The 14,133-nt window shown below is 41.5% G+C and overlaps 2 protein-coding genes and 1 non-coding gene across 3 annotated transcripts in view; 2 read left to right on the top strand and 1 right to left on the bottom strand.

The window, feature by feature from the left end:
• The window catches only part of SLC25A12 (solute carrier family 25 member 12), a 204,614-nt gene extending 200,539 nt beyond the window's left edge, over positions 1 to 4,075 (bottom strand). Inside the window, exon 1 of the mRNA XM_077883677.1 lies at positions 3,937 to 4,075. Coding sequence (XP_077739803.1) covers positions 3,937 to 3,954 — 18 coding nt within the window. The 5' untranslated portion in view covers positions 3,955 to 4,075. The remainder of the gene's footprint in view (positions 1 to 3,936) is intronic.
• A 102-nt stretch (positions 4,076 to 4,177) lies between these two features.
• The window catches only part of METAP1D (methionyl aminopeptidase type 1D, mitochondrial), an 88,449-nt gene continuing 78,493 nt past the window's right edge, over positions 4,178 to 14,133 (top strand). Inside the window, exon 1 of the mRNA XM_077883666.1 lies at positions 4,178 to 4,278. Coding sequence (XP_077739792.1) covers positions 4,239 to 4,278 — 40 coding nt within the window. The 5' untranslated portion in view covers positions 4,178 to 4,238. The remainder of the gene's footprint in view (positions 4,279 to 14,133) is intronic.
• On the top strand, positions 5,374 to 5,477 carry LOC144305004 (U6 spliceosomal RNA). Its single transcript, XR_013372037.1, has one exon. It is a non-coding gene; the product is annotated as a U6 spliceosomal RNA (small nuclear RNA).

Genomic DNA, 14,133 nt, shown 5'->3' with positions numbered 1-14,133 from the left:
CTGCACAGGCCCAAAGCCAAATCTGACCAAAAGAAGTATTGTCAGAAAACTCAGATGCATCAGTGAGTGAGGTCTCTGACTATCCTCCTCCTCTTCCCTATAGCCTTCCCATGCCCTCCTTCCCTTGGCTCTTGCCACCACTCCATGCTCCAACAATGAATAGGCTATTATGCTGAGGCATTATTTCTGCTTACAATCTTCCATAATATCTTTCAAGCCAAGAGGGTGAACCACCATGAAATTAATACTGGCTAGACTGAGCCTGAAAGCAACAACTCCCTTGGGGCCATGTTTCAGTCCTACCCTCCAGCTAAGTGAGCCCTGTCAGATTCCATTTTACTCTGCTTATCTTGACAGACTGTTCAGGAAGGTGCAGCAAGCTATTTGCTGAGCCCATCTGGATCAGGCTTATAAATGATATAGATTCCTGAAATGTTCTGAATGTCAGTGTAGGAGGGGCTCAGGTAAGACAATAGCGTTCTTAGAAGACGGTGGACTTAAAGTTTCATTTACATAGTGTCATTAGACAAAAAATGAGAAGGATGGGAGGGTCACATACAACTAAAGCCCCACTCTCTTGTTCCCTGGTTCCTTCTTAGTTGGTACTGCTAGAGATAAAAAAATAAAATAAAATAAAATAAAATAAAATAAAATAAAATAAAATAAAATAAAATAAAATAAAATAAAATAAAAAAACAGGGCACAAGTAGCGAGGAGAAATCCTCTTGATTTCTCACAACTGCCTTAGATATGGTATTACTTTTCCTCAAAGCATCTGCACATTTTCTCAAAGAATACCCATAGATAATTCAGTAACATGTCCATTGTCTCAAATGTTGAGATAGGAAGTGACCTTCTGCCAGCAAGAGTGCCTTAGAAATTTTCTACCTGGGAGTGCCCGGTGGCTCAGTCAACTGAGAGTCTGGCTTGAGCTCAGGTCATCATCTCAGGGTCCTGGGTCCTGGGATGGAGCTGCCTCGGGCTCCCTACTCTCCTCCCTCTCCTTCTGTTTGCTCCCCTGCTTGTGCTCTCTTGCTCTCTCTCTGTCAAATAAATAAATAAAACCTTAAAAAAAAAAAAAAAAAGGAAAAGAAAGAAATTTTCCACTTGAATGTATAATCATCTGAAGCTGGACCCTAACTTCACAGGGGTCCAATGAGCTGCTGAGACAGGTCCCTGTTGTATGTGCAGATATGCTTATGCAGGACTCCTAATTCCTGGAAAGAATGTTCATTTGACTTAAAAAAAATGTGAATAAATAAAAGTATTTTCTCATACTAAAATCAGATAAGTCAGAGTGCAAGACTAGAAATACTCTTCTCAAGCCATGGAGTAAAATGCTAAGAAATGATCCTGATATCAAATCAAAGGGCAAATTTTTCTGATTAATATGGCAAAATTGAGAAGCATAGTCAAGAAGGGTAAACGAATGTGTCACAGGCTAGAAGATGGTCCTGGTGAAGCTGTGCAGGCTATTGGGCACCAGTTTCCCTTGGCAGGCCATAGACTCTGCTTTGTGCCCACTAGGAAATACTGCACTATTTCAGTTAGTTTTACAATGTGTTTGTATATTCTATAGATATGTAAGCATCTTAACATAGTTTATATTTTTAAGTATCTTGCATTATAGGTAATCCTAATAAGTATTTATAAATCTAAGCTTGTATAACAAGTTACAGGATGATGGTTTACAAAGCAAAATTTATTTTTAAAGAGATTTACTTCATGTTGCATAATCCCCTAGAGCATTTAAAAATGTGAATTTGAATTATGGATTCAAGACATACATTACAGAAACCAATATAATTTAAATTTTATTACAAACTATATGCAACTTTTGAAAAAGTTATATGGTATAAATCTATAATAAAATATCATTAAGTAGAAGAAGGAAAAACTGACTTCAAAAATATGAATATCAGAATTTATTTCTGATTTATTTCTTTTACAAAAGAAGATAAAAAGATTTTAAAAAATAGGACATGAACTTAGGTAAAAAGTAAAAACCGACGTAAAAGACCTATAAAACAATAATTAATCACAATTAATAAAAACATTTTAACCTTAAAGAGTGAATTTTTGGACACAGAAACTGAAGGTGTTAAGAACTTATCCTTTATTTCTTGAACCCTGGCTTTGAAAAACTACTCAAACTTTTTATTCAAGAATCCCAAGTATAAAATCTGAACATTGGAGGGAGTTCAAAATAGTAAAGTACCACAATATATAATTAACCTCTATTTCACAGGTGGGAAGATGGGAGTAGAAAAGTGAGTCAGTCAGTAGTGGTTACTCATCTAAACAGAAGCATTCTAATGCCCTGAATGTTCAGGATCAGAAAATGTTAGAATTGTAAGAGATCTCAGATGTTGGTGGTCTAGCCTTTTATCTTGTTGGTCAGTCTGCATTTATCTCATAAATTGATTTTTTGGAGAACACATACTGTCAGCTTTTAATTCTTCTAATGTCAGAGGGATATAGTACGACATAAACCAAATCAGAGGTCAGTGGATGAGCTACATAACCTGTGCAAGTTCTTATCTTTGTCATTTCTAGCTTATCCTAGATAACCACATTCTATGCCAAACTTATTGGGCATTTCCTCACTGGAGTCCACTATGGCAGTGCCACCTGAGTCCACATAGTGTTTCCTTTTCCTTCTAGTTGCAGGAGAACAGAACAGATTTACCAAATTAAAAAACCCTCTCCCTGGAACTGATCTGAGTCTGAAAAAGGTGGAGCTTGAAGTAACCTGTGGGAGTACTCTTCATTCTCATCCTTGCACATCTTCCTTACCTCGTGGAAAACAGTATTTCTCTTTATCTTTCAAGGTGACCCAAAAGCATCCAAAACTGGGCCTCCAAGAAGTATATATAGCATGTGTCCTCTAATGAACTGCCACAATTCATTCTTTGAAAGTAAAAATATCAAAACTATGTAGTCATTAAAAAGCATGAGTTTGAACTAAGATTTGAGGTTTAAAATGAGTGTAAAAAGCGAGTCCTAACAGTCAGTATGTGAGTCCACTTAAAATATTTCCGCATATTTGCCTGTAAAAGGCATGGAATGATGCACACAGTGGTTGACTTAAGAGTGGGATTACGGTGTGCAGAGAAGGTTAGGAAGGGGATTTGGGCTCTTCCCTTTATTCGCATCTGAACTGTCTGGATGTTTCACCACGTGTGTTCTTAAATGCTTACAAATTAATTAGGAAACGCCCACATCCACCAAGAATCCTTATCAATCTTTACTGCATTAAAAGTCTGGGAAACCGTTAAATTCTTGCTTTGACCGGGTTCCATGGAGAGTTCAATTCCTTCACCAGACATTCCTAAAATACCAGGTTCTTTGGCACCAGGCTACCGAGATCAATAACACCTGCTCTATTTGGGGATGGAAACCTGCTCCAAAATGCAGCTAAGAGGAAAAGTGAATTTGGTTAAGAATGGGCACCGTCATCACTTGGAATACAACAGCTCCCTCACCGGCTCCTAATTGGCCTTCCCTGGGCTTCATCCCTCGGCAGCGCCACCGGCCGACGTCACCCTTTCATTCTTAAAAGTCGAATTTAGGATTAAGGCTCCAGTCCACACCGCTGAGCGGGAAGTGTCCTTGGGGGAAAGACAAGCCCCCCCCAACAGAACCCCGGGGTGGGGGGTGGGGGGTGTATCCTCAATTGATTTTGCAGCCGTACACAGATTCCTGGAGTCTCTGCTGAGTAATGTAATTTCTGGGACAGCAAAGGGGCAGCTGATGACTTTGAACGGAATTTTACCTTTCAGCTCAATCCAGGGAAATTGCAACAGAGTGGCCGACGACGCAAAGTGCTAGATTGTGCTTTATGTATTTATTTATTTCTTTTCAATTTTTTCCTCCCAACTTCACGTTTCCATGCACCAGAATGTTGATGCTACAAATATGGGACGCCACGCTTACCTGACAGGCTTCTTCCATCCCACCTGGGAGCGGGGGCTCTGGGCGAGCGCGCGAACGGTGGCCGGAGCCCGCCTCTCGCGGCCGGAGCGGGCTCGGCGGGCCGCGCTTCCCTGCTGGCCCCCGGCGCCGGAGCCGCTTCGCTGCCGGGGCTCCCGCAGTCAGCCCCCCGCGCGCACGCGCGCTCCCCCGGGGCGGCCCCGGCGCCTCCAGGTTCCCGCAGGGCTGCGACTGGACAGTTCCAGCGGGCGGGGCGGGGCGGGGCGGCGGGGGCAGGGCTCGGCGGCCACGTGACCCGCGCCAACATGGCGGCGCCCAGCGGCGTCCACCTGCTCGTCCGCAGAGGTAAGCGCCTGGAGAACGGCCCCCGCGGGGCTTTGCACCGTGGCTCCCTCGCTCGCTGAGCGCCCGGGTTCAGAAGGGTTGCACACCCGCGCTCAAACACTTCGGCGCACACACGAATGTGCTTTCAGTTCCGCCGACACGTGCAGACCCACAGGCTGACACGTAGACACGCCGCAGGAAGAGACCCGTTATTCACTCGTCATTCACTCGTCACTGCGGGGCATCTGTTCTCAGTCACTCCTTGCGATGTACGGGACATGGAGGTTTTTCTTTTTTTTTTAGATTTTATTTAAGCATGAGAGACACACATAGAAAGAGAGAGGCAGAGACACAGGCAGAGGGAGAAGCAGGCTCCATGCACGGAGCCCGACGTGGGGCTCGATTCCGGGTGTCCGGGGTCACGCCCTGGGCTAAAGGCGGGCGCTCAACCGCCGAGGCCCCCCCCCCCGCTCCCCGCCCACCCCGGGCTGCCCTGAGGTTTTTCTTACCCCTGGTCAGTTGCATGATTAGTGTAGCAAACTTGATTATTTTGGCTGCGGAGCGGTGAACCGACGGTAACTCTGAAAGGCGCCCGGATGCCCAGTTGCCTCAGAGAAAGCAGTTGGCGTCGGTTGTATCCATCGGCTTGAGACGACACGTCTTTTGGGAAACTTGCAACATGTGATTATTCTGTTACCGTGACTTGAGAATCATGCCTGGGTAGCTCTCTGTAGGTGTTACACCCTTGCGTGAGGGGTGAGATTTTAGGAAATGTGCAAACTCTTGTGCTGGTAAATCAGGGAAACCGTTCTTGGATTTGAACTAGTTTCTGAATCTTGGTTAGAAAGAACTAGGAAGTTATTTCAAGGGTTGGGAAAGAGGGGACTGATAGGTATACCTTGGGGGACTGCTTAGGTATCAGGCATGTAGGGACAGCAGTCCTGTGGGGTAAATAGTTCATAGTAAACAGCTACCGTTTATGAAGTGCTTTTTAAGCCCATGATACTGTCAGTACCTTTTCTATGCTAGTTACCTTTTATTTTTTATTTATTTTTTTATTAACTGATTAATTAATTAATTAATTTTGCTAGCTACCTTTAAAAACCCAATGAGTCAATGCCTCCTTGGGCAGCACCTATACTATAATTGGAACTGTACAGAGATTAGCATGGCTCCTGTGCAAGGATGATATGCAAATTCATACAGTATTCCATATTTTTTGGAGTTAAATTTTTTAAACTATAAATAAATAAAGGAGCACTGTACTGTGAAGAGTAAATTAAAGAAAGCCAGTGAGTTAGGCATTACTCCCTGTTTGCAGACCAGAAAAGTGAGACAGAGAGGTGAAATAATATGATTAAGACCGCACAGATTGTAAGAGGAAGGTGATGTAAGCAGTATTTTGGACTGGTTGGATGTTAGAGTGTAAGTCAACATGAGACTGCAGCCTTGTGAAAAGAGCCCCAATTTACATCTCTTAAGATCTGGGCTCCAGGCCAAGCTCTGTTTACTAATCAAGTTACTTTTCTGTTTCCTCTTTTGGCAAGAAATAATGGTGTTTAGACTTTTTTGTGTACAGGTAATGGTGAAGAGGATCTGGGGAGATAGTCAAAGTGGAGGAGGAACCAAAACACACATGCGTATTTTGTGTATACACACACACACACATAATCCCCACAGGTTACAAAAGTAACATATTGATTTTTTTGTGTGTGTGGTCACTATGATTTTGACAAATGTTGATTCAGTCTTCATCTTGGGAAGGACTGCTGTAGGGAAGCCACATTGGGTTATTGGTTCCTATAACCCTTTCCACTATATCCCACAGTGCTACAACAACCAAAAGAGGAGTTTTCTGATTAGGAAAGGGAGAGAAGGGATCCCTGGGTGGCCCAGCGGTTTGGTGCCTGCCTTTGGCCCAGGGCGCGATCCTGGAGACCTGGGATCGAGTCCCATGTCGGGCTCCCGGTGCATGGAGCCTGCTTCTCCCTCTGCCTGTGTCTCTGCCTCTCTTTCTCTGTGTGTGTGTGTGTGACTATCATAAATAAATTTTAAAAAATTTAAAAAAAAAAAGGAAAGGGAGAGAAAAATGTGTCATCAGGAAGAGATTTAGTGACCAGGAAAGGTTGCCTTTATGGACTATCTATACGTAGTTTTAAGTTGCAGACTGGTTTACCTACCACCTGCTCCCCCAGAATGGAAAACGGAGAGTATATTCCTGAAGGTTCCTCTCTTCTCTCTTCCTCCTTTTCACACACTTAAATTGATGTAAATCAATTCACTATAAGTCTTTCTGTGTCAGGGTTTATCATCAGCATCTGTATGAATTTTTCCCTCCTGGAAAATAGGAAGAAGATATTTTTTAACCTCCTAAGAAGGGCATGAGGTTTTTCTCATGATTCTCCAGCTTACTGTAGCTTTGGTCACTGTATACCCTACATACAGTAGTTACAAACCTTCTCTTTTTTTTTTAAATATTTTATTTATTTATTCATGAGACACACACATACACACACAGAGAGAGAGAGAGAGAGGCAGAGACACAGAGGGAGAAGCAGGCTCCATGCAGGGAGCCCAACGTGGAACTCGATCCTGGGACTCCAGGATCACGCCCTGGGCCAAAGGCAGGTGCTAAACCACTGAGCCACCCAGGCGTCCCACAAACCTTCTCTTAATGTTCCCACTCCTAACTGTTAATTCTTATTCAGCAGGAACTGTATCTTATCTGTCTGGTTTAACAAGCAAGTAACTGGCTCAAAGTTACACTTATTAAACATACTGAATTGAGAAGCTATGAAGACTTGTTCTCTCTATCATGGGCTAAGGAATAGGTAGAAACTGTGAGTAGTGACATTGGAAAGGAGAAAGGACAGATCAGTCTCTTGGAAGCAAAAGATAAGGTAACAAGAGTCTTTTAGGGGTGAAAGTATTCCCTGGTATTAGCACTAGCAGGAAATCCCAGATCAAGACACATAATGCCTACTCCCAGGGCCCAGGAAGTCTTTCTTGCTTAGTCTCTCACTACCAACCCAACTTTTTTTTTTTTTTTTTAAGATTTTATTTATTTATTCATGAGAGAGAGAGGCAGAGACACAGGCAGAGGGAGAAGCAGGCTCCATGTAGGGAGCCTGACATGGGACTCGATCCTGGGTCTCCAGGATCACGCCCTGGGCTGAAGGCAGATGCTAAACCCCTGAGCCACCCAGGGATTCCCACTACCAACCCAACTTAACAGGAATCCTTGTTCCAGCTCCTGAAGCCACCCCACAAGATCCTTTGTATAGGAAGGAATGGGGAAGGCAAATAAGTGTGGCATACTTTGTCCTTTACATTCTGGCTTTTATGAGCCAATCCCTCATGTCTTCTTGTCTTCTATCTCTCTAATTTTCCCAGACTTTCATTAGGCTTTACTGTTAGGTTTCCAAATATTATTGTTCCCCTAACATTCTGTCCTAAACTCTCATTCCTTGCTTTCTCTCTTTGTTGTCACAAATCAAATTTATCTACCTCAATGACTGCCAAATCTAGATGATTTAATTAATTAATTAATTAATTAATTAATTAATTTATTTATGATAGTCACAGAGAGAGAGAGAGAGAGAGAGAGGCAGAGACACAGGCAGAGGGAGAAGCAGGCTCCATGCACCGGGAGCCCGACGTGGGATTCGATCCCCGGTCTCCAGGATCGCGCCCTGGGCCAAAGGCAGGCGCTAAACCACTGCGCCACCCAGGGATCCCCGATTTAAAAAAAATGAACAAAGTATCTGCTGGTACTGGGTACCAGTCCTCAATGCCAGCTCTCCATTAGGTATCTTTTCCTAGATGTCAGAGGCCCCTTGAACTCAGCAGGTCCAACATGGAAATGAATATTTTTCTCCACATCGTCTTCTGGCCTATAGACTCTACCTTCATCAATTATATTACCATCCAGTCAGTAGCTAAGTGAAAGCATTTGAGTTCTCTTGGTCTTCACCATTTCTTTTAATTTTTCTGTCCAGTGAGTCCATAAATCCCCCAAGCTATTTACTTACTTATTTTTTTAAAGATTTTATTTATTTATTCATGAGAGACAAAGACTGAGAGAGAGAGAGGCAGAGATACAGACGGAGAAGCAGGCTCCATGCAGGGAGCCCGACGTGGAACTCAATCCTGGGACTCCAGGATCATGCCCTGGACCCAAGGCAGGTGCCAAACCGCTGAGCCACCCAGGGATCCCCTTTACTTACTTATTTTTAATTCAAGTATGATTAACATGCAGTGTTATGTTACTCTCAGGTATATAAAAAATATTAGTGTACCTCTGTCTCCCCGCTAGAATGGGAGCTTCTTACAGACATGTCTGACCTTCTTCATCTGTCTCCCCAAAGCCTGGAGCACAGTGTCTGCACGTGGTAAGGACTTAGTTTCATAACTGAGTGAAAACCCTTTCCAATTGCAGCTTCCTGTAGAAATATTTGTGCACAGAAGTTGTATGGTAGGCCTAAAGAATATCTCAAAATGTCAGTTTTCACATAACAGGCCTAGGCAGTGAATTTTTTTTCCTTCCTCCCTCCCTCCTCTCACCTTCGTTCATTCCTTCCTTCCCTTCATTCCTTTATCTCTTTTTCACTTTCTTTTTTTTTATATTCCATCTCTCTCCAAGAATAATTTAAGGCAGTTTTACTTCTGTGTATCTTTTTTGGCAACTATGAGAATTTCACTCCAAGTTATTTTAATTATGAATCAGACTTATAATTAGAAAAAAGAGAGGTTGAAATGGGGGATGGGAAGAAATCCGAAAAAGAAGGGCTTGAAGTTTAAGCAGTGTGGCCATGGGAGAGGTGAAGGAAGCTGAATGGAAGTAAACCCAGCACCTGAGCACTATCCCGCTGTACTTCCACAAGCTATGTGGAAGGAGTTGGAGCTGTGAGAAGAGAGGAGGCTGACTGTTGGCAAGTCTGGCAGAAATTCTAAGAAAGGCACAGTTCGTGGGTGTGTGAAATAGTCTGGCCTTTCCAGAGAGCTGTGTGGCAATGTCTGTCAAGATGTAAGATATACGTGTTTTTTACCTAGCAATTCTGCTTTTGGGAATTTATCCTAAGAGAACAATAGGATGAGTACCAAAGGTGTTTGAATAAGATTGTATGTTGGTTATATTGGACAGAAACTGAAATGTCCATTGGTAAGAGACATTGGCTACGTAAATTGTGCTTCAACCATGCACTGGAGTGCTATGCAGCCATTAGAAAAAATGATGTCTAGGGGCACCTGGGTGGTGCAGTCCATTAAGCATCTGGCTCTTGGTTTCAGCTCAGGTTGTGATCTCAGGGTCATGAGATTGAGCCCTGTGTAGGGCTCCGTGCTCAGCGCAGAGTCTGCTTGAGATTCTTCCCCTCTCTGTCCCTCCTGCTAGTGCTCTCTTGCTCTCTAATAAATAAATAAATCTTAAAAAAATAGATGATGTTGATGTACTGTAGACTTAAATAGTCATTGACACATATGGAGACAAAAAAGTCAGGGTATAGAACAGTATATCCCCATTTGTGTAAAAGCAAGTATCTTTGTTTCCTTATTTGTATATATGCACAAAGAGGTATCTAGAATGATGTTCACCCAAATGTTCATAGTTATTTCTAGATGGTGAGATTGGACTTATTTTTGGTTTTTTGTACTTTATATGTTTGAATTTTATATATTAAGCATTTTTATTATCCAAATATTATGTAATATAGCCAAATAGAATATTTGTATTATTATTCATTACTATACTATAAGATATAGTGCTATTGCTATTTCATCATTATTGATTTTTTTAGTTTAACAAATGTAAAAAATATTTACAAGTGCCTCTATTCATTTGTGACTCGATGGCCATTGATTCTTTCACTGAGAATTCTCTTACCATAGTGGTTTTTCAAAAAGTTAACCTTGGGACACCTGAGTGGTTCAGAGTTGAGCGTCAGGTCAGGTCGTGATCCCAGGGTCCTGGGATCAAGTTCTGCATTCCCACCAGAGCCTGCTTTTCCCTCTGCGTATGTCTCTGCCTCTCTCTGTGTGTCTTTCATGAATAAATAAATAAAATCATGGAAAAAAATTTAACCTCCAGGTAGGGGAGGGGTTGTTATACATCATGAATTAAGTACTTGAAACTTTTGTCTCCTGACTTGAGATCCTTACTATTCATATGCTTCTGTAGGAAAATGTGTCCTCAATTTTGCCAAACCAAATTAAAATTAAGTTTTCGGATATGGTCTATGTACAATTTGGAAAATGCTAATGTAATAAGGAGCTTCCTGTGACTTAAACTCTATTCATGTTGATAGCCAGTGATGAAATGAATTTTTGCTATCTGATATTTCCTTTTTCTTTTTCTTTTTAAGATTTTATTTATTTGAGAGAGAGAGAGAGCACGGATGAGCGGGGTGAGGAGAGAGGGAGAAGCAGGCTCCGTGTTGAGCAGGGACCCTGATGTGGAGCTTGATTCCAGGACCCCGAGACCATGAGCCAAGCCAAAGGCAGATGCCTAAACGACTGAGACACCCAGGCACCCCACTATCTGATATTTCTTAACAAATACCATTCAACCCTATCATAATATAGCTTTTTACACATAGATTAAGACATGCTTAATAATCAAATCATGAAAAAAAATAATAATCAAACCATGGCCCTAAATTCTCTAAAGTCAGACATGTCTCTAAAGTCAGACATGTCCCTAAAGCCATATATGTTTTCCTCTGCTTGAAAAAACTTTGTATAACACAGATAGCTCCTGTCTCCCATTGAAATTATAAAATCTCAGTGCACAGTGTAGGACATGTAGACCCTCAGTGATGAATAACAAGTCATTTAAAAAAAAAAAAAACATGATGTTGACCTGTGTTTGTTGACATGGAATGATGTCCACAAAGTATATTGTTTGGAAAAAGCAAGTTATAGAACAGTTTAATATAATCCCATTCTGTAAAAGAAAATACCAGTTTCTTCATGTGTGTTTAAGTGTATAACATACAGAGAAAGAAAATATTCTAAATAATCAATTTCTATGAAATGCCCACTTTTCCCAAGCACCGGAAATCTTTGAAGATGCAGAGTGGATGCTGTATATCTCAGGGAATTTGACAAAAATGGAAGGAGATTAATATGTGTGCAGAACTTCACTTGAACATCTTATTTTATAGTTAAAAAAGCTTTTTCTTGTGGAGGCTGGATTTTCTTTTTTAGCTTTTGAACATGGGGAGTTTCTTTTTTTTTTTTAAGATTTTATTTATTTGAGAGAGAGAGAGCACAGGTGAGGGGAGGGTCAGACTTCCTGCTTCCCACACCCAACCCCAGGACCCTGGGATCATGACCTGAGCTGAAGGCAGACATTTAACCGACTGAGCCACCCAGATGCCCCAGGGGGATATGAATGATTTCAAACATACACAAAATTAGAGAGAGTAGTAAAATAAGGTCCCAAATACCTATCACCTAGTTATAATAATCACCAATTTATGGCCTCTCTAGTTTTATCTTTACCCCTGTCACTCTCTCCCTGAAACTGGATTATTTTGAAGCACACCCCAGATATCATGTAATTTCAACTGTAGATTTTTCATTATGTGTCTCTGAAAGACAGGGAGCCCTTTTTATTTTCTTCAAATGCTGTACTTACCAGTTCTAGAATTTTCTATTGGTTTCTTTCTTTCTTTCTTTCTTTCTTTCTTTCTTTCTTTCTTTCTTTCTTTCTTTCTTTTCTTTCTTTCTTTCCAATTTTATTTATTTACTCATGAGAGATACAGAGCGAGGCAGAGGGATAGACATAGGGAGAGGGAGAAGCAGGCCCCACGCAGGGAAGCCACTGTGGGACTTGGTCCCGGGACTCCAGGATCACACCCTGAGCCAAAGGCAAATGCTTAACCGTTGAGCCACCCAAGTGTCTCATGATTGGTTCTTTTCTTATGGTTTCCATTTCTCTGTTGAGATTTCCCAGCTGTTCACTCATTATGTCTATCTTTTCCTTTTAGTACTTGAACATACATATTTTTACGAGCCATTTAAAAGTCTTCATCAGTTAATTCTGTCATCTGGGTGATTTCAGGGTCTGTTCCTGTTTTACTGACGGCATGGTTTTCTGTTCTCTCAACCATTTCTTTTCCTTTACAGTTTGTGTTCAATACAGATCAGTTCTATAACATGAGAAGTTACTATGAAAGCATAAATACACAAAAGCAATATACAATCTGAAATAGATATATGGCATTCAGATATGAAACAAAAGGGAATGTTCGTTCATATACACAGTAGCTTGATATCTGTTGGATATGGTTATTCCAGTCTAGATTCCTCAATATGGGAAAAAATGGCTTTGGTTATCAAGACTACTGTGGCCATATCAGATATCGGAACAGCTAAGCATCAAAAGACCTTAGGGCCTATTTTTAAAAAGCTTTCTGTGCATTGAGGCAGTTGTGAAAAGATTTACTTTCCACATGAAGCTTAGGATTAGGTTCTATCTAAAAATATTGACTGAGAACAGAAAGTATTCCAAATATGAGTATTCTGGTTAAGGTTTTTTTTTTTTTTTAGATTTATTTATTTATTTTAGAAAGAGAGTGAGCACCCAAAAGCACATGAGCAGGGAGAACGAGAGAACGAGAGTCCTTGCTGAGCACAGACCCCAGTGTGGGGCTGAATCCCCCAAACCTGACCTGAGCTGATGTCAAGAGTCTGATGCTTAACTGACTGAGCCACCTAGGTGCCTGAGTTGTTTTTTTTTTTTTTTAAGATTTTATTTATTTATCCATGAGAGACACAGAGAAGGAGAGACATAGGCAGAGGGAGAGGGAGAAGCAGACTCCCTGAGTGGGAGCCCGATGCGGGACTTGATCCCAGGACTCCAGGAGTATGACCTGAGCCAAAGGCAGATGTTCAACCACTGAGCCACCCAAGTACCCCCCTCTCTGAGTTTTTTTTTTTTTTAAGTATATTCAGAAAAAGTATAAAAGTCTTTCTGAATTTAAGTAAGTAAGCTTCCAGTTTTCACTTCCAAATACTTGATTTACCATGTTGGCTCTTGCACACATTTGCCTTTTTAATTTTAAGATTTGACAGTTTTACCTTCAAAACATACATTTTTAAATTATAAAAAGTAGTGGCACCTGAGTGGCTCAGTTGATTGAGCATCTGCCTTTGGCCCAGGTCATGATCCGAGGGTCCTGGAATTGAGCCCCGAGTTGGGCTCCCTGCTCAGCAGGGTCCGCTTCTCTCTCTCCCTCTGTCCCTCCACTCTACTTGTGCGTGCTCTCTCTCTTTCAAATAAATAAATAAAATCTTAAAAAATAATAAAGAGTAAAACGTATTCAACATATGTAGAAATAAAAAGCATTTTAAAATTAATTGAGGTTAATGTACTTCGACTCTTTGGAATCAGCTAAATGAATCTGGTGCTCTTGTTGAATAGGAATAGGTGATAAGTATATAAACAAAATTCACTCATTATGCTTTCATTTGGGGTAGATTCCAATCCAAATCCAAATCTGCCAGGGCAGATTCATTGCCCTGGCACATGTCAGTTACTGTATAAAAAGTCAAATGTAGGGATCCCTGGGTGGTGCAGCGGTTTGGCGCCTGCCTTTGGCCCAGGGCGTGATCCTGGAGACCCGGGATCGAATCCCACGTCGGGCTCCCGGTGCATGGAGCCTGCTTCTCCCTCTGCCTGTGTCTCTGCCTCTCTCTCTCTCTCTGTGACTATCATAAATAAATAAAAATTAAAAAAAAATAAAATCTTAAAAGTCAAATGTAGTGTCAAACCCAAGACCTCAGAGGGGGAAGAATTCAGTTCTCAAAGAGAACAGTGATAGCTTGACAATGTAAAACTTTATCCAGAGTACATAAGCATTACTTTAGTACTGC

The sequence above is a fragment of the Canis aureus genome, chromosome 34 (genome assembly GCF_053574225.1).
Source record: "Canis aureus isolate CA01 chromosome 34, VMU_Caureus_v.1.0, whole genome shotgun sequence".
NCBI lineage: Eukaryota > Metazoa > Chordata > Mammalia > Carnivora > Canidae > Canis > Canis aureus.
Note: the sequence above shows the minus strand (reverse complement) of the source record. Positions and strands in the feature narration are given on the sequence as shown.